The sequence below is a fragment of the Lampetra planeri genome, chromosome 33 (genome assembly GCF_965212315.1).
Source record: "Lampetra planeri chromosome 33, kcLamPlan1.2.h2, whole genome shotgun sequence".
Taxonomy (NCBI): domain Eukaryota; kingdom Metazoa; phylum Chordata; class Hyperoartia; order Petromyzontiformes; family Petromyzontidae; genus Lampetra; species Lampetra planeri.
Window position 1 is genome coordinate 2,953,059 of NC_136139.1, and position 24,804 is coordinate 2,977,862.

Below are 24,804 nucleotides of genomic sequence, written 5' to 3' on the forward strand. Positions count from 1 at the left end.
TGATATGTAGAATATGTTGCCATTCAAGCTAAAGCGTCACTATTGGAAATTGTACCAAGTATGTTCCGAGATTAAAAGAGTTGTGTTCGTTTCATCTAAATTCGTTTCTAAAAACCAGAGCGTACAGGAAATAACGATGAAGTGTTTTGCTTCGGGCATGGGTGGTGAAACCTGCCCACAGCTTCCCATCTCAGGTTCCCAATAAAATAAAAAGAACAATCAATCAGCAGATTAATAGTGCAGTAGTCAAAAATAAAGACATCGACACTCACCGGATGGAATCGTGGGTGACTATGGAAGTGGCAAATTTAAAAAACCTCAGAATCAAAATATGTATTTATACTGGAGGAATCCGTTCTAGATTTGAAGCTTTCGTGACTGCAAGGATCCATACTCTTTGTTTTTTTCGGTAAAGTCACGTAGGTAAAAAATAAAATAAAATGAATGAAAACAACTAAATTAAATCACGACGTTTCGGGCGCAACACAAGTGTCCTTTTTATTTTATTCTTTACCCACGTGACTTTACCGAAAAAAAACAAAGAGTATGGAGGAATCCGATTAGCTATAAAGCTCGTTTTCACAGATGTCCAGATGACCTGACTGTGGAAGCAGAGGGCTTCTCTCTCCCACGATCACTATGGACCTCGCTAAAACACATCTTCCCATCCCTACGTGATCCACTCACACCACATGCTTTACCCTGTATCCCACCACATCAAGAACACCGGTGTCGAGTTCCTCAGTTTATATTTTACTGTCAAGTCTGCTGACCGATGTTGGTTCCAGTCTGTCGATTCGGATTCCTGCGGGTATTTAAAATGGGTCACCGCGTGCTTTGACGTGGACGCTAAAGACCATGTCGAATATTCTAGATTTGAAGACCATGTCGCAGTCAAAGAGAAGGTCGAGCGACTCATAGGATTACCAATAGCCCATGACACGCAATGCCAAGCCGGCGTACCTCAGATCCTGCGTTTAAATAAATCTGGGCAGCCACCAGCGATCAAACCAGGTTCTCAAGTCTTATGCATTGTGATGGTCTTATGCCCAGTCATCGATGAGTGCCCAATTGTTCTTGATAGCTTTTGAAGGATTATTCGACTGACTGCATTACACTGGTCAACACACTTTTTTCTGGCATAAGTTATTTCAACGGTTTTAATGTAATTTTTGGGTGCTGATTCCAAATCTGGCATCAGTTTTTGTCTATCACATCAGGTTTTTGAGATATCAAATATTGCATTTTCAATAAAAACTGCAGAAGAAAAATATTAAATAAATGTGGATATCTACATAAAATGATATTATAAACACACTATCCTAAAAATACAGCACCATATTTTGACACTAAAGCAGTCACTGACTCGCAACAACTTGCAATCATAAGTGACAGAGTTAATTTCGGGTAAAATCAATGAAAATGGGGTATACCGATAGCATAAAATGAGATGTGATAGAGCAAATCTGAGATCAGATTTCGAATCAGCACCCTGAATTTAGTCTAAAACAGCTGCAATAGCCAGAAAAAAGTTTTTTTGTTGACCAGTGTTATCAGCTGCTTGCCTTGTGTTGTACCAGTGTGCTTCGCAGTTGCAGGGAGATTGTACCCTTGCAGGATATTCCACAATGTCCCATGCAGCCTGGAAGTCGAGCTGGGACAATGAGCCAATTAACCACCAAAATTGTCATTGAATTTTCTTTTTGTCATCGATATTACTCAGACCCCTTTGATAAATGGCGGCTGCGCTCACATCCTGTCTCCAGAAGGCAGGAAACCCCATACAAGCCTTCCCCAGGGCAACACAGCTGACGATCTCGTTGACGTCACCAATCCATGCCCATCACCGCCCGTCCAGCGGCACACATGAGAACAGGAGAGACATTTTTTTTAACGCCTCCTGCGCTTCTTCTCATTTCGTTATGGCAGGAGGAAAAAGCACCAGTTTTTGTAACGTGTCATAGTTGAATGCTAAGTTCGTTTCAACTAATCCAAGGAGTCGCTGTGTGAATTGCAGCAACACCGGCAGGATGTCCGTGGATGAGGCATTCGTCAGCGCTCCGTTTGATATTTTGGACTTCACCACCACCACCACCACAGTCACAGCGGTTTGGCGATTCTTAGATTGTCCATTTGTGGAAGGTGAACGCGCCATCTCCCACGCTGCGTTTGGTCGTGGTGGAGCGAAGGCTACAGTGGTCGTGGGAGAGAAGCTCTGGGCTTCCAGTCAATGAGGGTTTTGTCCACAGCCGTCCACGATTCCGTCCCACGAGTGCCAATAATGTCTTTATTTCCGGATACTTCACTATCGTTGGTTTGATTCATCAGTTTATTAATTGTTGGCGTGGGCCACGAGCCAATGAGTCCCGTGGCGTGGAACTGGTTTGCAGAGGTAGACTTTGCAGCAGTTGGTGAGCATTGTTGACCATACAGAACTATGCTGATGGGCCCTAAGAAGTACAACAACCGGTCCACAGTTGTCTATCACTGCATCACTGCTACTGCTGTCAGTCGGCCACATTTGCTCCAAATTAATTTGATGGTGAAAAAGACCACGAAGCACTTCTTCAGAAATTGCTAATGACGTTTTGCATATGCAGAGAGGCTGTGTGCTTTCACACATTTTATGCTCCTTGTTTGAAACGTGTGATTTTCCAGCCTGCACCATTATTCTATTAAGATTGGATGTTCTTGTCAATCACAGATTTGAGTAACGCTACTTGCGTAGGTTTTCGCAGTTGCACATAATCTCTTCCGTAATGCTGTCCGACGTTTCGTTCCACGTGATGTGAGCTTCAGGAACTATATTCAGCTACCGAATGTAATTTAAGAAGCTGAAATATTGAGGAACAAGAGGAAGCTTCCAGCACGTGGAGCAAAACTGAAAACGCAATGTCCGCAAAGTTATACAACGGCACCCTCTGCTGTACATTTCAGGGATGATCAAAAAGTCCTTGGTCTGACGTGAGTGACAGGTTAAAGGACTGTACATTTTCAAATAATTATATTTTTAAAATTATTACAGTACTTCGTTTCATCGTACCAATTGATTACATTTGTTTACAAAAGTTTGAAAGCCATGTGATTCTGAGCAATGTGAAAAACAGAGAAATATCCGGGGAAATTTGGAAAAAAACCCACAACATTCCAAAGCAAAGCTAAAACACATAAAGGCACAGCCCTGCAAATGCTCGATCACGCCACTGCTGGCAGAAGGGCCTCCACTAGAGGCAGCTCTGGAGGGCATTTGGCCTATTCCTCCACTTTGACCAGACGTCTTGGAAGAGATGGGAGTACCCACACTTTACCCCACCACACACAACCTGCCAATCACCTTTGGTGTACCCATATATTCTGCTGGGTGGACGGATGTGGTTATTCGATTTCTGGTGGGGGATTAAGAAACTTCCACCGTTGTTTCAACTGCCGCACCGGGACATTGAATCGAACTGGATTATTGCAAATCCAGTGTGCTAACTATTGTATCACGGCACCATCCCGATTCCAAAGTAATTCGAATCGACTGACTTGAGTTAGCTCCCATTACTTCCCGTATGTTAACACCTTTAAGAACCACTTGTAAGGAAAGTTATTTTCTAAGTGATCATAAATAAGTGATGCGTGATGTGAATGGATAAGGGATTACATCTTGACAAAATAAATAAACTAGGAGGCCTGAATTTCAATGGCACTGCAGGATTTAGAAATATAAGTTTTTCGGTGAGGTCAACTATTGCTATCAGAGTTAGTGACGGATTTTTTTCATCACCCTTCACATATGTTACATGTCGGAACATGTAAGAAGATTTGAAGATGTTGAACTAAATTGGGAGAAAAGTGTGCACGAAAACACGGAGAGGTCTTCTTCTTCCACGCGTTTGTCCAACTCATGTGGGGTCCGTTGTCTCCATGCTACCCTGTGCTGTGCCATCTCTCTTTCCGCACCTCGGGCCACCATTACCGATCGAACCACATCGCCCCACCTCTTCTTCTGCCTTCCTCTTGGTCTCTTTCCTTCCACTTACATTACTTACACCTTCTGACCAACGTTATTTTCCTGTTGTTTCTCCGCATCACCGAACCGCGCCGGAACCTTTTCTCTCTCTCGTCTTCTCTGTGATCTCTAACCACCTTGAGTCATCCTCTCACGTCTTCATTTCTCACCCTGTCCTTCCTTCTTCTTGGTTCTTTCGGTAAAGTCACGTAGAAGGGAAATAATAAAATAATGAAAATAAAACATAATAAAATGCAATTGTATTTTATTGTAACATTTTATTGTTTTATTTTCATTATTTTATTGTTTCCCTTCTACGTGACTTTACCAAAAGAACCAAGAAGATGAATCCCTGCAGTCACGAAAGCTTTAAATCGAAATCTGTCCTTTTTATTTTTCGATTTAAAGCTTTCGTGACTGCAGGGATTCATCTTCTTGGTTCTTTCGGTAAAGTCACGTAGAATGAAAATAATAAAATAAAACATAATAAAATAATTCTCACGACGTTTCGGCCACAACGCAAGCAGCCGTCCTCAGGTGAAGGAAGACCCGACAGACCTGGTCTTCACCTGAGGACGGCTGCTTGCGTTGTGGCCGAAACGTCGTGAGAATTATTTTATTATGTTTTATTTTATTATTTTATTCTGTACTTGTTAAACCCAAAGTCCACCGCAACATCCTCATCTCTGCGACTGCCATAGCTTGGTCCTCCGTCTTGCTTGTGCCCCAGCACTCGGCCCCATACAACAGCACCGGCCTCACCACCGTCTTGTACTATACACTACACTATACACTACACACTTTTCCCTTCAACATAACTGGGACCCTCTTATCGCACACCACACCGGTCATCTCTCGCCATTTCAGCCATTCAGCCCTTGTTCTTGTTCTCATCTCTCCTATTCTTAGGTTTTTTCGGTAAAGTCACGTAGGTAAAAAATTTAAATTAATAAAAGTAAAATAAACATAAAATAAAAATCACGACGTTTCGGAGGCAACACAAGCCTCCGTCTTCAGGTGGAACAGTCACAGCACGATAGCTGTATCAAGTGATCCTTCAGCACCACATCGTTGCACCCAGGTACTTAAACTCGTTCGTCTTCATTAATTGGTCACTTCCAATTTCCAACGCGCCTGCATTCTTTCCACAGAAATTTGCAATCATGTACTCCCGTCTTTGTCCGACTGATCCTCAACCCATTCCCTTCAATCTTTTGCACCCAGATCTTCAACTCATCTTCCACTACCCCTCTACTTTCACCGCATAGCACAATGTCGTCTGCAAACAGCACCCACCAGGGGGCTCCCTCTGAATACACTGGTCAACACACTTTTTTTGGCATAAGGTATTCCAACGGTTTTAAGTTAATTTTGGGGTGCTTTTGTCTATCACATCAGGTTTTTGAGATATAAAATATTGCATTGTCAATAAAAACTGCAGAAGAAAAATATTAAATAAATGTGGATATCTACGTAAAATGATATTATAAACACACTATCCTAAAAATACAGCACCATATTTTAACACTAAAGCAGTCACTGACTCGCAACAACTTGCAATCGTAAGTGACAGAGTTAATTTCGGGTAAAATCAATGAAAATGGGGTATGCCGATAGCATACAAATGAGATGTAATAGAGAAAATCTGAGATCAAATTTGGAATCAGCACCCTGAAATTAGTCTAAACCAGCTGCAAAAGTCCAGGCCAGAAACAAAATGTTTTTTTTGTTGACCAGTGTAATTTTTCGTGAGTGTGTCCAGCACCAGGATGAACCGGAAGGGGCTTAAGAAGAACCTTGCTTCAATCCCGCGTTGACTTGAAAGCTCTCCAACACCCCGCAGTCGTTTTGCACGCGCATTTTCCCTCCTTCATACATATCCTGGATCAGCCGGACATATACCTCAGGAAGACCTATTCTTCTCATACACCACCAGATGAGCTCTTTGGGCAGCACAGAGACGTGCGTGCATGAGATTACACCGAACGACAGAAAGAAGATCCCTTGGGTTGGGGTAGAAACGCAACTCAGAAACATGTTGACGTTGATTTGAAGCTTTCGTGACTGCAGGAATCCATACTCTTTGGTTCTTTCGGTAAAGTCGCGTAGGTATAAAATAAAACAAGTCACCATTTTATTTTATACCTGCGTGACTTTACCGAAAGAAACAAAGAGTATAATGTCGTGGAAACAAGTTTATTTGTCTTCGGCAGGATAAATCGCTAAATGGGATGACAGCTGATGGACGCTCAAGAAAGGTGACGGAATTGCGGAAGAATGAGAAAAAAACCCCATCACCATGGAGATGGAGCGGTGATATCAGCGTGATTTGTAGAGGCGAATTGAATTGTGGCATCGCAGAGCTGAGGGATGGTGGTGGCTGCATGGTAAGCGTCTCATCTCGCAGCGTGCAAAGTGTCTGCATTTATTCCTGAATGCCCTCCAAGACCTCTCCTCGTAACTCGTATTAGGCGATTAAATAATGAATATGCACCATGCATTAACGATTTCAATGTCTGCCCCTTCCTATTGGCTCACACAGACACTATACACCTAATGCTGTAAACATAAATTCACATTACATTTGCAAATTGCTGTGCGTAGCGTACATTTTAAGTTGTAAATTTGCAGCGATCCGAAGACATTCAAGGTAGGTTTATTTCGGGTGAATTACACTTGGATACTGTAACTTGTAAGCGTTCTTTATTCTTAGTGGACGCAAAGTACAAAGATTAGAACATAAAACATTCCCGAAAGTCGGGGGCTATATGTTGTAAGCGTTGTTACGAGGCAAGGTCGTACTTTTATTTACGAATCGATTCTGTTTGACATTATTTATTAAAACAAGATACAGTATACAGGGTAGAAAACAAGTTAACAGAACGCAACCGAGCCATTATATAACATCATTTTGATAAAAACGTACAAATATAAAACACTCCAAGCATCAATGGATCGTTCCACGTCTATTCGCTCGCATACCCGTCAACCCCTCACCAGTGCCCTAGCTTTTTACACACCAATTTAGACGTATCGGTCACTCCGTGCCCTTGTAAATCTCAACGTTTATCCTACAAAGTCCCAACACAAGGTAGAAACTACAAACAAATAGACAAAAACATGTTTTTGCCCGTCTCGAGACGGATGTACGCCGTACGGACCCAAACGCTCAATTTCCCTGGACCAAGATTCGTGGTGATCCTTACTCTTTGGTTCTTTCGCTAAAGTCACGTAGGTAAAAATGAAACAAATCACGACGTTTCGATCGCAACACAAGCAACCTTCATCAGGTGGAACAACCACAGCAATAAAATGCTGAAATGCTGAACACTTCAGCATTTTATTGTTGTTATGAGGCAAAGTCGTACTTTGTTGTTCCACCTGATGAAGATTGCTTGTGTTGCGATCGAAACGTCGTGATTTGTTTTATTCTATTTCTACCCACGTGACTTTACCGAAAGAACGAAAGAGCATGGATTGATGACCCGTATGGATTGACAGATACACGTTCACGTCTCACTCCCTGAATCACACACACACGACTCATGTGGCATCAAACACACACCTACAGTGGATGTCTCACCAATCAAAGGGCTGGGAAACCCACCACCGTCGCGGTTGCTGCCCACCACTCTCACTAACATTGGCTGCTGACATTTGGGCTACGCCCATTTCAAACCTTTATAAACAGGTCCCTGCGGGGTGGGCTGGTAGGAACGAATAACCAAATAATATAAACATAATGTATTCTTACACTTGTTTAGCCAGGAAAGCGTCACTGAGTCTAAAGGTTTTTGTAGGGTCCTGCCAAGTGTTTGCAGTAGGGGGCGATGTTGCTACACGGACGGACGGACGGACGGACGATATAATTAGGGGTCGGCACGGTTTGAACCGACTCAAACTGGTTTCAAATTGAGCAAGCCAAACCAAACCAAACCAGCGACGACTGAACCAAACCAAACCAAAACCAAACCAAACTAAGCTAAACCAAACCTCTTGAGTTGGCTTGAACCGAAAAGATGCGCGGCAAACAATATTCGCATTCAATACAAATATCAAGTGTATTAATCGCTAATTTCTACGCAGGCTTTCTTCATATTGAGATTCACTAGCAAGTACTGGACGACGATGTCGTCCACAGCCATCTCCTCAAGCTTGGCACGCCCAATGTCCTTGAACGCAGTGTGGTAGTTCAATGGCAGTGAAACCCCAACACTAGGCAACATCCGCGCCCACGAGCGCACACACATCTCGGCCTTGAACGTGCACTTGTGCAGGTTTGGTCGGTCGAGAAAGGAGCGCTTGGCGGCCGAGTTTGCTCTCTCGGAGGGCACGGACGACGCCGGGATAGGCAAATAGTCGAGGGCCACGCGTCGTAGGCGCGGGTACTTGCCGCCGTACAGCTTCCACCACTCGACGACGTCCATGCTCAGGTCCTGAGTCGGCTCAAGCAGGAAGCGGTCGACCTCGGAGGCGGCGCCGTCGTGAGCGTTGGGCGCGTAGACCATGTCAAAGAGGATGTTAATGCCGCCACGCGGCGCCGCCTTCGGCGCCGCGTCCGTCGTCAACGCTGGGTAGCGCTGGTTGAGAATGTCCGTCATCATGTCCTTGATATTGCTGTACTCGGTGCTCGAGGCCGCGGGCTTGGGGTGGCGCAGGTCGAGAAAGCGGGCGACGCGGCTTGGTTCGGACGAGAGAAGGTCGCTGTACTTGACCATGTAGTCGGAGATGGTCACGGTGGCCGAGCTCACGACCACATGAGGACTCGGGCGGTGGGTCATGCAGTGGCTCAAGAGAGCCTCCTGCGCCGTGATGGCGTTCGAGATGGTGCAGTACTCCTCGGCGCCCATGGCATCGGAGATGGCCGCCGGCTTCTCCAAGAACTGGCAGAGCAGCGCCGCCTGCTCCCACTGCTCGTCCGACAAGCCGGCCTGGCTCCGCGACCAGCCGGGCTCAAGGCAGATGGCGTCGATCACTTGGCGCTGCCTTAGCGACGCCGTGAGCATCACGTACGTGCTACCCCAACGTGTGACCACGTCGAGGCAAGGCGGCTGCAGCGGGCACTTGAGGTAGTGCCGCGCGAGCGACGTGTAGGCCGCCCTCTTCGTCTTGCTCTTGCGGATAGCGCCGAGCGTCGCGCGGAGGCTGCGCAGCAGTGTCTCGAACGCGCCGAATGAGGCCTTGACGCCGAGGTTGACGCAGTGCGCGATGCACCGCAAGCAACACGTCGAGCGCAGGTTGCTCCCCTCGAGGAGCGTGAGGGACTTGGCGGATGCGACGGCGTCAGAACCGCTGTCGGTGACGACGGCGAGCAGGCGCGGCCACACGCCAAAGTCGTCGAGCAGCTCGTGCAGGCGCTGCGCCATGCGCTTGCCCACGCCTTCGCCCGGGGCCACCCAAAAGAAGTCAATGATGCAGTTGCACATGGAGAACGACGCCGGGTCCATCCAGTGGAGGGTGACCGAGAAGAAGCCGGTCATGGCGTCGTTTGTCCAACCGTCGTAGGTCAAGGAGACGCAAGAGCCAAAAGTAGTAAAGTACTGTAGCACGAGTAGCTTGAGGACGACATACATCTCGAGCATGCGGCGCTTGACCGTGCGCTCAGACTTGGGCTCGTAACCCGGGGCAGCTCGTTGAAGAAGAGTCGTAAAGGGATCCGATGTTACGTGTTTATGGCCTAGACCACTCGTCGCGATGTACTCGGCGACAAAGCTGTCCATGGCCTTGCTCGCGTGCGCTGACATGGGCGTGGCCATCTTGGACTGCACGAGCAAACCCTTCCCCGTCGGCGGCGACGTGACGACCGTGGGCGACTCGGGGTCGACGATCCCATGGGTCTTGAGATGCTTGATACGGGTGCCCGAGGAGGTGGAGCCCGCGTACTGGAGGGTGCAGATCTTGCAGGTCCGGCTCTGCACGTCGCCCGTGGCCTGGCTCGTCTCAAAGTACTCGTCGTGCCACAGCGCTCGGGACACACGGGCCTTCTTGGGCTTGGGCTGCGTCGCGGTCTGCAGCGCTGCGGCGCCGAGGGTGCGCATGAGGCTCTGCCGCGTGTCGCCGCGCGTGGCGTCCGGGCTCTCACGTTCGCTCGCCATCGGCTCCTCGTCGCTACCGGCGTGTTTGGTCTCTTCCACGTCGTGGATGAGATACCTTGTGATGCTGGAGCCGCCGGGGATGGCGCCGTCTTGAGCCGCTCGAGCCATGGAGATGCAATTGCAAAGTGAATTCGCAGGCAAAGGCAACTACAGCATGTCCTTTCGTGTCGCCTTTACAACCAACCAAACTAGTTTGAGCCGGTTCCACCCTGTCCGAGCCAAACCGAGTCGGTTTTCGTAGCCCCAAACCAAACCGAACCAGTTCAAACAGAGCCAAACCAAACCGATTTGGTTCGGTTCAAACCGCGGTTTGGTGGTTTGAGCCAAACCGTGCCGACCCCTAGATATAATCTATTGTAGGCTGGTTCACTTCGTTCCTACCAGTAACAGTTTACCTTTAGAAAATCTAACCCCCTCTTCCTGGTGACAAACGCTTGTGTTGCGATCGAAACGTCGTAGTTTTTTTGTTCTTTTCTTTGAACCTATCTACGTGACTTTATTATATTATATAATTTTATATAATTTTATTATGTTTTATTTTTATTATTTTTATTATTTTATTACTTCCCTTCTACATGACTTTACCGAAATAACCAAGAAGATGAATCCCTGCAGTCACGAAAGCTTTAAATCGAATTCCAAAGAATATGCTTTAGAAGTTGATGAGTGCATGACCTGGTTTTGGGGTTTGACTCAGGACCCTCAGGGTCAATAAAATGCCGTACCACTTTGTCAGAAGCCAGTAGTGATTGCCCTTTACCGAGACCTGGCAGTGCGATTGTAATGTGGAGTTGGCATCAGCGGAGGTGAACGTTGCCTCAATGATTGTTTTTGAGCAGAGAGACACTGACTTATTGATTCAAAATAAATATCATTCTTCTTGGTTCTTTTGGTAAAGTCACGTAGAATGGAAATAATAAAATAATAAAAATAAAACATAATAAAATAATTCACGCGACGTTTCGGCCACAACGCAAGCGGCCGTCCTCAGGTGGAGAACAGGTCTGTCGAGACAGAGTTCTTCACCTGAGGACGGCCGCTTGCGTTGTGGCCGAAACGTCGCGAGAATTATTTTATTATGTTTTATTTTTATTATTGTATTACTTGGTCTTCACCTGAGGACGGCTGCTTGCGTTGTGGCCGAAACGCCGTGAGAATTATTTAATAATTTTTATTTTTATTATTTTATTATTTCCATTCTACGTGACTTTACCGAAAGAACCAAGAAGATGAATCCCTGCAGTCACGAAAACTTTAAATCGAAATAAATATCATTGTCCGATGGCCAATAGATTCATCACACCTGGAAAAACTGGACTGTTGATGAACCAGGAGGACGAGAACATCTCGTGAGATGTTATCCCCCTTGTCTGGGATGCAGGATGCTGTTGGTTCCATTCCGACCCTGACGCTTGTATATTTAGAGTTTGCATGTCTCTCTCCCTGCGGTCGAGTGGATTTTTCTCCGGGCCCTCTGTTTTTTCCCTCCACATTTGGAATCATACGTTTAGAGTATTCGGCTGCTATACATTCTCACGCGATGATAAGCCACTTTGTTGAGCTATCATTTGTAGCCAGGTCGCTTCTAATAAAGAGATATATAGCTTGGTGGGCCTTACCTGGTTCAAACAAATGCTTAAATCGTTTTTTTATTCAGTTACTTGTCGTGGAGGTAATAATACCTATTTTCTACTACCCAACAGTGCCATGCTGGGACCGTTCTGAGCCGGGCCAGGTTGCATTTCCACTGCAGAATAAGACCCATGCCGTCGTGCTGTGTTAGAGATGTACTGTACTGTAACATGATGTCATTCGCCTCCACCGCTGGCCTTACTTGGCCCCAAGCCATATTCATAAGTCTTGTGAGGCGAGCGTAGTGTGGTTTTGTTTCGGCGCGGCAAATATCCAGTGTAAACCCACTCACGACCGTGAGCGCCCCTCGCTCGCTTGGCTCAGATGCCACTGGAAAATAAGTATAAGTTGTGTTCTTGTAATGAAATAGCGTTGCAGCGATGAAATGGCTCGAGTTTAAAAAACACCCCATCATTACCGTCAAGGTTAAAATCTGAATATTTATTTAGAAATATGCATTCATTATTATTATTATTTATACCGGAGGTCATCAAAACAGTAATTTTTGTGTCACTCAAAAACCAGACCTGGCTGCGTTTTGCACACGACACGAGTCAACAGTCTTGTGCTGAGCAAGACCCCTTGTGACATCAGACACAACGACTCTCCTGGACACATCCATGTCAGAAAACTGAATCGACCGGATGACACAATTGAGGGCACCATCCCCATCGCAGCTGCCACTGACAACAACTTCACCGAGGCCTGATTCAAAGACACCAGAGGCAGAGGTTGTTCGCTGTCTACTCCCGAGATTGGACTTGGCGGCAGGTTCTGCGGGACAAGTCGCCCGTTTTTAGCTTCCAGCTTGGCGATCTCATTTTCCAGAGCGTTGCATTTCAGCTGCCACTCCTGGCAGTTCTGGCAAGACTGCAACTCGGACTCTTCATTTACATCACTGTGGTGGTTCTGTACGTCGAAGTAGTCCTGCTCCTGCACCTGTGTTGAGAAAATATCGAGGCAAAGGCCTTAGGCAGGGGTTGGAATTGCACAATACGTATCCAGTGCATGTTGGACATCTTTCGCACCGTGTGTAGCCAACCGTGCTAATCGGAGGTATATGGCATGTCGGTGAATGTATATACATGATAATGGTCTTCGAGTGCTTTCTGATGAGACCATCCATATAAAGAAACAGCCATGATGATACAATGCATGTTGAGAACAACCCTAATAAGACAACCCGTAAAAATACTGTATCCAATAAGATTCTAGGTCTGTTCCTTTTTAAAACGTTGGAAAAAACAGGAGTCTCCTTACAAGCTTACGATGTGATGAAACTGAAATGTACACACAGGTGGATTTATGAACACATTTTTACGTACTGTACTGTAATCTGGTCGGATCAGAGCTTGGACGATGTGGGAGTTTATCGAGTCTGCAAGGTGGACCACACCTTGCCGACAAAGTGTTTGATTACCCACAGAAATGCGCCACTGGCCCATGAGATAATGTCGGACACATTTTCTTTCTCCATGAGACATTCCTCGTGTGACCATTGCTTACTGAGACCATCACCGATGAAACTATTGTCAGGTGAGATCATCACTCGTGAGAATAGTTTTTTCGTGAGAGTGAAATACTATCAGGACTAATGTGGAGTCGTTGGAAAATACAGCTGCAACTGGAATTTCACGAGGTCTGCGTCTACATGAGGGCCTACCACTGCAAAATGTCCCACAATTGACGTTTAACAATCAGTCACTGCTTGCATCATAGCCACACGAATCGGCAACACAATTTCTGATTTTAGTGCCACTGTAGGCTACTTCTTTCTTGCAGTACCGGAAATGACTGAGGTGTTTGTTAATGAGTAGCCCCACAAATGTATTTTTAAAACACTCATATTTGGCCCTCGCTAAGAAAAAGGTTTTGCACCTTATAGTGAAAACACTCCAAGCAGAGGTGGTGTCATCCCATTGGGGCCATACACAGATGTTATTTGTGGATGCATTACATAAAAAACATAGATTATTTGCTGGACAAGCTGCATAACTCAATTGTATCACTGTTGTGTGAAACAATTATGGCAATAGACCAATTAAAACCATATTTTAGCAGTGCTTTTAGAATTACGACATAACAAAAATCTGAGTTCAAGCCAATATCCCATGAGATATTTGGTAGCTCTGAGCTTTTGCTTAGATTACTTAGACACCATCCAGGAATTGACCATCAACAGGGCTCTGCAACCCCGGATGCGATGACCCTCCACGTTTGAGACAAACACGACGTAGAGAATCCACTCCCCATGCAAATGCCAGGTGCACATTTTACCCTGGCCTCCGGCACGGACGTGGGAGCGGGCTCCAGGCTGGGCCTCCTGCAGTCCGCCTCCATCAGTGGCACACGCCGCTGCACCAGCGCCACGAGGCGAGCCAGGAAGTCCGGCTCGCGAGCATCGAGCCTCGTGAGGAAGCCCAGCCGCTCGGGGACGTTGCACGGCTCGAGGAGCACGGGAACGACGCGCCTGTGTGTCGCGCACACGTGCGGCCACTCGGTTACCGACTCGTCTGCATGACACGGGAGAATTCATTTTTTCGGAGGCGGACGGATGGTTCAGATGTCAAAACGCTCAGCTGGCCCTGTCGCGAGCCTGAGTTCAGTCAGGCGTTGGTTCGCCTTTGATTTCAAACCGGGTTTTCAGGAGCCGTGTAAAGGAGTTGCTGGTCTCAGCCCAGTCAACAATGGCATCGCAAACAAATGTTACATTACATTTTATTCTGCAATTTGTCTAAATTCCAGCTTTCAGAATACATAAATAAAATATTTGACTGTCATGTCATAAACATATCATGTTCACATGTCACTCTCTCACTGGTTAGTTCATTCGTGCATCTCACCATGTTCACATGTTCATACATGATTTATATTCTTATTACATGAACCAAACCTCACTGTGCACTCTAATATCCTGCCCTGACACTGTCTTATCTTGCATTTGTTCCATATATTGGCAAAAAAATGCCATTGGCAGTAAAGACTTCAGTTTCAGTGTGCACCTCCTCAAATCTCTCGTCTCCAATTTCCAGGTGATCCAAAATATCACCCCAAGACTTCTCACCCGCACCAGTAAACAAGACCGCAGCACCTCAGTACTCTGATTGCTCCACTGGAACCCAATTGAATCCCAGGTCAATTGCAAGATAGCATTCATTGTCTTCAACATTCTCCATGGATATGCCTCTGCCTACATCTCATCTCACTCTACTGCCCTCCACTCACACACACTCCCCGCTCCAGCATCTGGTGAAGTCCCAGTCAACCGTTGCCTCGTGGGAGTTTCCTCGTTCTCCCATTTCCACTATAATCCACATGGTCCATTTACCACCTCACCTTGTCCACCTGCCCTCCCACCTCTCAACATCCACACATCACTCCATCCACACGTCTACCCGGCTCCCCCCATTCTCCAGGTTCACATAACTCCATCCACACGTCTACTCGGCTCCCCCCATTATCCAGGTCCACGTCACTCCATCTACACATCTACCTGGCTTTTCCCATTCCCCAGGTCCACGTAACTCCATCTACACATCTACCCGGCTCTCCCCCATTCCCCAGGTCCACGTCACTCCATCTACACGTCTACCCGGCTCCCCCCATTCTCCAGGTCCACGTAACTTTATCCACATGTCCATCCGGTTCCCCCCATTCTCAAAGTCCACGTAACTCCATCCACACGTCTACTCGGCTCCCCCCATTATCCAAGTTCACGTCACTCCATCCACACGTCTACCCGGCTCCCCCCATTCTCCAGGTCCACGTCACTCCATTCCTTGCGTCCACCTGTCATCCCACCCCTCCACCGTCACTCCGATCCACCCCGTGCTCACCTGTTCCTCTCCAGCACACACGTCGCTTGCGCCGAGTTGGTGAGCGCCAAGATGGTCTCCAGATCGCACCAGCCGCTCTCCAGGAACCCGAGCGAGAGAGCCAGCAGGATCAGGTGGGAGCTTTGCACCGCGTTGCAGACGTTGTCCACGATGGCCATGCCCGGGACGAAGTCGCGACTGCTCAGGCACACGCGCAGGTTGTTTGGGGCCGCCTCCATGTACTGAGTCACCCGCTCGGCCCATTCGTCGTCCTCTCTGCTGCAGCATAGGTATGCGTCGTATGGTCGCTCCGCCATCTTGTCTTGAGCAGTGCGTATTGGTCGTTGTGTCCACCTGTTGTTGTTGACTGATGTTTTCACGTGGACGGTGATTTTTAGCTGAGACTTCGCGATGTACCGTAAAAGGTTTGCTACGTTAAGCACTCGTCATTTTGACTGCGAATCATTGGTTACTATTTTGACGTGATTCGCGTGCGCTGTACGTATTTAGGTGGGTGTATTATTTCGTTTTGCTCTTGTGTGTTGTACAGCGTTCTCAGATGCGATATACAATTTTATTCGTATCGATGTCTCATCAGTTACGAATTCCGATAGAATAAATTAGTAACAAAAAGGTACAATACTTACTAATTCAAGTATTACTTCTGTTTTGTCAGTAGTTTGTATATTTTATGTAAATACTGTCAAAGTATTTATCGCAATGGCTAAAATGCTTTGATGTTTTTTCTTAGTTGTTATTTTCGTATTTGTATGTTTTCATTTATATCTGTCCTGGCGTAATTAGGTCATCAATTTAGATTTAAATGTACGGTGTTATACTTGAAATACTCGTTGACAAATCAAACCTATCGATTCATTAGATTTAACATCGATCAATACAGAAAACGATTTTAAAAAATGAAGCGGTAGAGTACTTTACTCACGGTACATCGCAGTTGTTAACAATAAAACAAGAACAATCCAGCACCTCATGTGAGCGCCTACCTATTGCAGTCCACTGCCAACTGAAAAAGTTGCTCATTTACAAATACTATTCTACGAGTTAATTTAATGTCCAAGTACCGTCCGTAACGTTGTTCTATCTGCGCGTAAAGGTGTTGCGTTGCTAACGAGCAGAAGCAGCACAAAGCCGAGGAAGTTCTGTATTCTGAAAGTATCAGCACCTCACCTTTTTGTGTGAGCTCTTACGTCACACGCCCCCTTCAGCACCGCGGGTAAACAACCCACTCGACGTCACACGTTTCGTTTCAAAGGTCACCTACCTGTGCCAAATCTTCAAGAGCTTTCTGCCATTTGTCTGCAAGCACACTGAAAGTGGGGTGGGTTAAAAGTTTTGCATATTGCATTGAAGCTGCCAATATGGATTTATACTGTACATGGTGCCATATTGTGTAGGATTTTCACTGAAAACATTGATGGTATTGGCTTTGGATATTTAGTCTGTTCTATTAACATGGACATTAGCTCACAATGTAATGCATTCCAGTGCAACTTAACGTCACGGGGTATGGGTTATGGGTGTAGATTAGATTTAAGACTAAGTAAACCCTGAGCTGATTTCTAGTGTTTGGCGTAGAACCTGAGAGTTTTCTGAAATGTGATTAGGGTTTATGCTTATGAATTGGGTTAGAAATTATGTGAGTTATGTAGGGTTATTTTCAGAGCTAAGGTTAAAATTCATGAGGCGATAGGAGTCTGGACTGTTGTGTGATTGAATAAAAAGGCAATGGTGAAGGCATGATTATGATCAGTTTAACGCGTAGGCTTTCGCGACCAATATCATGCATAATTACAACTAGCTTAATCAATTACTGGCGAAACGTCGTACTCAGATTGTAAATGTTGTGGCTTAGCTCTCCAACACATCGGTGTGCTGTACTAGTGACGAATTGGCATGTTCTGTTTACGTGACAACCCTTACTAGTTGGCTGTGTCGGCTGGTGGCGGGTTTTAACGACACATTTATATTTACACGATCTAACGCAAAAAAAAAACCTCTTATGGATGGTCATGATCACTTGTTATTCTTCTCATCATCATCATCGTCATCTTGGTCCCTCATCAGCCATTGTCTATCCACATGCGTCGATTTGTGTTATGGCTTCCTGTGGATGTGTTGCCTTTTTGTCTGCGGGTACCCCGATTTCCTCACAACATCCGAGAACATTCACTCAACTATATATAGCTTCGGTGAAGCTTTCTTGCGTGGATAGCATCATATTGTAATCGGCAGCAAGTTATGCTTATTCAAGAAAGGTTCCCTTCCCCAGTCGTGGGAAATAATAGACGCTTCGCTGTGTTAGTCAGAGCCTGTTGAATGAATACATTTGAAGCAAGAATGGCGTGCGAGGAGGCAGGGAGGGCAGGCAGAAAATGCCGCGGTGAGAGATTCCACCTCTGAGGTGCAACAAAAAACCTGGCCGTTTGAGAGGAATAAAACAATCTCACTGATTGGAAGCTGTGGTGAGCTACTTGCACGATGTCAATTGCATCGTCAAAAGCGGTGTTTTGTTACGGCACTGACACCGAACCGGGACTGTGACCTTCTGGGAAAACTCAGAGATTTCCCGAGACTGCTATCTGGCAAAATGAGGACAGGTGGCAACATCTAGACACGGCACTGTTATTCACGTTGCTTTATTTTAAGGGGGCCTGTGACGTGAAATTAGTTTTTAGGGGGGTCACCTTACTGGGGCTTGACTATAGCCCCCAAGCTTCTTCATCACGTCACCACGTCAAGTAATTTATCTATTGAAGATGAATGTGATGAGGAGGACCTTCAACAAGTCATTGAGCCCAGACCACAATATTTCACTTGACGGTATTGCCTGAGGTAGAAGTACATTGGTGGTTTATTTGTTTTACAATGTGGCCAATAGCAGTGATTTATGTGGTAACCGTTTGAAACGAGTTGGTCATGAGAAAATAAGCCATAAATCGATACGGTTGAAGTTTCACAGCCATCGGTGGTTAGAAAATGTCTGTTTTGGTCCATGGACCAATCCTATTAGAATGTCATTCCTGATTGTGTCATGCCGCCGCCACGAAGCCGTTCAGCAGGCGCCCCATCTAAGACCTCGCCACCACCAAGCGACGGAGCCGACCCCGCGTCCCCCTCACCTCACCTCGCACGAACACACCCGCACGCATTCCCCCCCCCCCCATAGAGCTCGTGGGGAGGTCACCTGGCCGACCGGTTTTTATCCGAGAAGCCCTTATCGGGATTAAACTTTCACGGTTTCCGGCGATCAGGGAATTGGACGACCTCCCCCGTGCTACGTGGCGCCGCGGCGCTGTGACCAGCCTTAATATGGTGGGGTCGCGGCATGGGGCATTCGGCCACCGCGGTGGAGGCGCATTTTCCCCCCACACACACCCCCACGGGTCGACGAGACAGGCGGAGGAGGGAGGGGACAGCATGAATAGCGGGACCGCATGGACTCTTGCGCATAGTCATGGAGGGTTGGGAACATTATGCTTGAGCGCACAGGCCCCATTGTTAGGAAGGGTAAGGGAGTAATTAGGATGTACGCCGCTCACTGATTAGCATATCAAAAGCGCCGGAACCGCCGTGCGCGGGCTCGAGGTGCACGAGCCCATTGTTCAGCGCAGCCTCCCTTTGATGTAGGGAGGATAAATAGTGGGGCAAAAAGGGGAAATAGCGGTCTTACTCCAGCGCAAGGCGACGAGACACAGCTCCAGCCAGCGACCCGGACGTCCGTGCGACGCACCGAGGTACGCTGTTAGCACAAGGATCAGCGGACCGCCGTGGACACTTAACAGTGAGTAAGAAGGTGAATTAGAATCATAGCAGATAAATCGGGAATAGGTATAGAGGTATCAGCGTAGGCCAGCCTCGTCGACTCACTGATTTAACATCTAGTTCCAGGTAGCGGATAATAAATCATTAATAGCTGATCGTGGCCTCGTGTGATCTCGTGTTATAAGTGTGAACGCGTGTGGTACTGTGTATGCGTAAGCTCGCGGCGTGCGTAATCAGCGTACTCCAGGTGCGCGATCATAACGTGAGCGGCGAGCGCGGCGCAGAGCGGCGCAAGAGTGGGTATCGCGTGTGGAGCTGTAGGCGTGTGTGCGCGCACGTTCACGACGTGTATAATACAGGTGCGCGATCCTAGCGTGAGTGGTCAGGGTTGAGTGAGTGCCGCGCAGAGCTGTGTGTGGGTGTGCGCGTACGTAATTAAACATGCCTACTACGCGGACCCGCGGGGGAGGAGAATCCTGGAGCGACGGCTCTCACCCCATGGGTGAAGAACGCAGCAGCGGTTCGCCTAGCAGCGAGGGGGCGAGTAATGAGGTTAACCCGGCCGTTAGGGGTACCGAGGGAGGGATCTCGGGGGCTAGCGACCCCCACATATTGGTGTCAGAAACGGGACGATCCCCCGCACCCCCAAGGGAAAGAGGCCCCCCAACCCAGATTAAAATCAAATGCACATTTACGGGCAAAGGAATTCCATCATGGAAATCGTTTGCCCGCAGCATCAGAGGGGCTAAAAAAGTTAATGGGTGGTCAGATGAGGAGGCGTTGCAGCAGTTAGAGTTACATTTAGATGGGCGGGCAGCTGACTTTGTGGAAGCTTTGCCCGCAAGCGCACAAACTCAGTGGGAAATAGTAATGTGCGAACTCGAACGGCGCTTCGGCGCCTATGACGAGGAGGATGCGCAGGCGGCCTTAGAGGCACGCCGTCGCCAAGCCGGCGAGGATCTGCGAGATTACGCCGAGGATGTACGCATGTTGACCCAGCTCGCGTACCCAGAGTACGAGGCCAAAATAATTGAGGGCCTCGCCGCCGGTAAAATCCAACGATATTTGGCACACACCTCGTGGTGGCAGCCAAATGTAGACGGTGCACGCCTCTCCTTTAACACCCTCGTCGAGCGCGCGCGCAAATGCGAGAAACTCTCGGGTGAGCGCGCACAGCCTCGAGGGAGGGGACGAGAGTGCGCCGTGGCGAGCCTACTCTCCGACGAGGAGGAAGAGATCGCCGTCGCAGTAAGGGGACGGGCAAGGGAGCCCCAGAGACCCAGCGAGAAAACCCCGGGGTGGGTAGCTGGGTTACAGGCTGGCATAGGAGAAATACGCGAGGAAGCGAATACAAATATGACCAAACTGCAATCCTCCGTTGAGACCATCCGATCAGAGATGGGGGAACTAGACTCCACGGTAGGAGGGCTAACTGGAAGGATAGCCCGACTAGAAGCAGAGTATGAGCAGCAGCGCACTGGGGGAGGAGGGAGTGGGAAGAGAGCCCACTACGGAGCCGCCACCCCTCCCCGGGCGTGTTATGTGTGCGATCGGCGAGGGCATCTCAGGAGAGACTGTCCTCAGGTCGCCCGAGCTAGACAAGAGCTAAGGTCAAACACTAAGGCCCCCCTAGAGAGGGGACCACCGGGGGGTGAAATCGACGTAGCCCCAACACAAACAAGCTGTAGTGATAATGGCGAGCAAGTGATCTCCACACAGGTTCCAGCAACAACGCCCACGGAAACGGTGACTCCTGGCGACTGGCTACGGGAGCTGGTGGCGGGGATCACGGGGGCCACGTCGCTGGTGGAAGGGGAGGTAAACGGAGTGCGTACCCGAATTCTGCTGGACACGGGGGCGGTGGCCTCGCTCGTGAGCGCAGCGCACTGCAGCGCGATCGGGGTTGACGTGCGTCACCTGCAGGCCCCGGACCGCGCGCTGCACACGGCGAGCGGAGCCGGAATGGGGTTGCTGGGGAGAGCCACCCTAGAGGTCCGCATAGGCAGTCAGGTGTGCACCCAGGAGTTCTACGTGTCGAGTGCGTTGTGTCACGAGTGTATCGCAGGTACCGACCTCTTAGAACGGCTGGGACTCAACGTGCAACCCCGCCAGGGATGCGCCACCATGGAGAGCAACGGCGAGCGGATACCGTTCTTGGGACGAGAACCGACGCGCCCCCGCTTCGCACCTGTGGCCGCTATCCTGGCGACGGCAGTCACCATCGGCCCGCTCACCGAGATGCTGGTGCCGGTGGCAACATCCCCCACCGACCCCACGCTCCGACCATCAGGAGAGGTAATGCTAACTCCTCACCCGGAGTTGGCAAAACGGTATGGGGTCGTGGGATCCGCCACGTTGGTAAACGCAGATGGGGACCGATTGTTTATGCGGATGTTTAACCCCCACAGTACCCCAGCGATACTGCGGCGGCGCACCCCGATAGCCACCGTACACCCCCTGCACGCACGCCACTCTAACGACTCGGTGTTCGCACTCTGGGCTGAGGACCCCGGTCGTTCTGAGGGTGACCAGGACCTGGCCTGGCGAGTCGGCCCGACTCCCCGAGCCGAGGTCATTCCCCTGCTCGACGCGTTACATGTACCATGGGCGGATTTACCTAAGGGAGAGGCCGATCGGCTGCGCGAGTTACTGCGGGAGTACGCCGACGTATTCAGTGAACACGACTCGGACGTGGGTCGGACCGATCTTGTTAAGCACCAAATTGACACCGGTGCAGCCCGACCCATCAAACTCCCTGCGTACCGAGTGGGCGCACCCGAACGCGCCCAAATCAAAGAGGCAGTTGGGGACATGCTTCGCGATAACATAATTCAGCCCTCGGCGAGCCCCTGGTCAGCCCCAGTGGTACTAGTGACGAAAAAGGATGGGTCAACCCGGTTCTGCGTCGATTACCGTAAACTAAATGCAGTCACGCTCGGCGATGCCTTCCCCATACCCCGCATCGACGACACCTTCGACAGCCTCGCTGGAGCGCGATATTTTTCCACCCTCGATCTCGCGTCCGGGTACTGGCAGGTGGAGATGGCGGAGGAGGATCGGCCGAAAACCGCATTCACCACCCCGATGGGGCTATTCGAGTTTCGAGTACTCCCGTTCGGACTCACCAATGCGCCCGCGACGTTCCAGCGGCTGATGGAGTTGGTGATGCGGGGCTTGCAATGGGAACAGTGCCTGATTTACTTGGACGATGTGATAGTGTTCAGTAGATCTTTGTCTGAGCATTGGTCCAGGCTTCGAGAGGTGTTCCAGCGACTGCGAGCGGCTCATCTCAAGCTCAAGCCACGTAAGTGTTACATCGCACAACGCGAGGTGGGGTACCTCGGGCATCGCGTCAGCGAGGCAGGTGTGCACACCGATCCGGAGAAGGTACGCGCCGTAGTGGAGTGGCCACGGCCAAGGAATCTGACGGAGATCAGATCATTTTTGGGGCTCGCCACCTATTATCGTCGATTTGTAAAGGGATTCAGCGAGATTGCACGCCCCCTCACCCAACTCACCTCCCCTAAGCACCCCTACCAGTGGACGGGGGCCTGCCAGACGGCCTTCACCACTCTCAAAGACCACCTCACCCACGCCCCCACCCTCGCTTTCCCCGATTTTACCACCGATTTTATTTTGGACACCGACGCCTGCAGCAGCGGGCTGGGCGCGGTGTTGTCACAGGTACAGGATGGGACGGAACGAGTCATCGCGTACGCCAGCCGGACCTTGAGTGGGGCCGAGCTGAACTATTGCGTGACCCGCCAAGAGTTGTACGCCGTGATTTTCGCATGTAAGCAGTTCCGGCCGTATTTGTACGGCAGGAAATGTCGCGTACGCACTGACCATTATGCTCTGCAGTTCCTTCTCACATTCAAGGAGCCGCGGGGGCAGATGTCCCGGTGGTTGGCGCAGTTGCAGGAGTACAACCTGCAAATCGAGTATCGGGCTGGCCGGACGCATGCAAACGCGGACGCCTTGTCGAGGCGACCCACGGTGGACGCTGAGACAAGGGCGGAGGAGGCCTGCCCGTGCTTCACGGGGGGACGCTGCCGGCAGGCAACGGACCCCCGAGCGGCCGCGGCCACTGACCCCCCCCCAGCGAGAGAGAGTGCAGTGTGCGCCACAGAGGCTCTCACAGGTGGCACCGAGGATCCCGTCGACCGCACGGCAAGCGCGGGACCCGCGGCTCGGGACCCGATCGGACGGATCCAGGAGGACGTCGGCTGCGCCTTCCCGGGCCTGAACGACGAGCAGCTGAGACAGACCCAGCAGCGAGATCCCGATCTGGCGGCAGTGGAGGCGGCACTGCGGGAGGAAAAGAGCGCCCTGCCAGGACCCTGGAGCGGTTTGTATGCCCGGTTGTGTGTGCAGAACGGAGTGGTACGGGAGTTAACCGAGGCCGGCCAGCCGGGGTGCATCTGTGTTCCTGCCCAGGTGCGACCCCAGCTGCTTCGGCTGGTGCATGACCACCCACTCGGGGGCCACGATGGGGAACGACGCACTCGAGAGACCCTGCGTCGCCAGTATCTCTGGCCCAAATTGGCACAAGACGTGGCGGCCTGGGTACAGGGCTGCCGCGCCTGTCAGCAGTGCGGGCCGAAACCGGCACGATACCAGGTACCCCTAAGGCCGTTCCGCGTCAGCCGCACGAATCAGCTGGTCGGGATTGACCTACAGGGGCCATTCCCGCGATCCCATCGAGGCAACCGATATATCCTAGTCGCAGTAGAGTATTTCACCCGCTACCCCGTGGCAGTGGCCATCCCTGATAAAACGGCCTTGGTGGTGGCCCGGGCATTCGTGGAACACTACGTACTTAAGCACGGGATCCCAGAACGAGTCCTCACCGACCAGGGTAGCGAGTTCGAGGCCGAGTTGTTCCAGGCACTGTGCCGAGAGTTCGGAATCCAGAAGGACCGAACCACAGCGTACCACCCCCAAGCGAACGGTATGGTGGAGCGCATGAATCAGACCCTAGCGGGGAAACTCAAACGTATGGCGGCCGCAAATCAACGGGATTGGGACGAACACCTCCCCTACGCCCTTTTCGCCTACGCCACCACCGTACACACGTCGACGGGACAAACCCCGTTTTTAATGATGTTCGGCCGTGAGTCTCGTTTACCCGCAGATCTGCTATTCGGCGTCCCTTCCCCCCAGCCGGAGGAGGGAAGCCGCCCCGTGGAACACCTGTTGGAGACCCTGCGAGAAGCCCGAGGTCGAGCATACCCGCAAGGGGAAGCCGCGCATCGGCGGCAGGAACAGGGCACCCGACCCCGCATGGAACCCCCCTTATTCCTGACAGGCGCTAAGGTGTGGCTACACACCCCTCGCGTCGGGGCCGGGCAGGTGGGGAAACTGACGACCTACTGGCGGGGACCCTGGACCGTGGTGCGACAGATCTCCCCCTGGACGGTACTAATTTATGGCGGGGAGAGGGATCGAGAGACGGTGGTCAACGTCCGCCGCTTAAAACCGTGGA

The 24,804-nt window shown here is 49.8% G+C and overlaps 2 protein-coding genes across 5 annotated transcripts in view; one reads left to right on the plus strand and one right to left on the minus strand.

Annotated features, from left to right (window-relative positions):
- The window catches only part of LOC144729613 (tRNA 2'-phosphotransferase 1-like), a 142,612-nt gene that overhangs the window by 102,002 nt on the left and 15,806 nt on the right, over positions 1 to 24,804 (plus strand). For 2 of the 4 annotated variants that reach the window (XR_013587736.1, XM_078609995.1), the window contains exon 1: positions 15,225 to 15,670. The exons of the other annotated variants lie outside the window; for them this stretch is intronic. Coding sequence is in view for 1 of the 2 variants with exons in the window: in XM_078609995.1 (XP_078466121.1) it covers positions 15,609 to 15,670 (62 nt within the window). In the remaining variant the exon portion in view is untranslated. Of the gene's footprint in view, positions 1 to 15,224; positions 15,671 to 24,804 lie in introns of those variants that run through there. 4 annotated transcript variants of the gene reach the window in all.
- Positions 8,059 to 10,197, minus strand: LOC144729828 (uncharacterized). Its single transcript, XM_078610343.1, has one exon. The coding sequence runs from the start codon at positions 10,195 to 10,197 to the stop codon at positions 8,059 to 8,061; it is 2,139 nt and encodes a 712-aa protein (XP_078466469.1).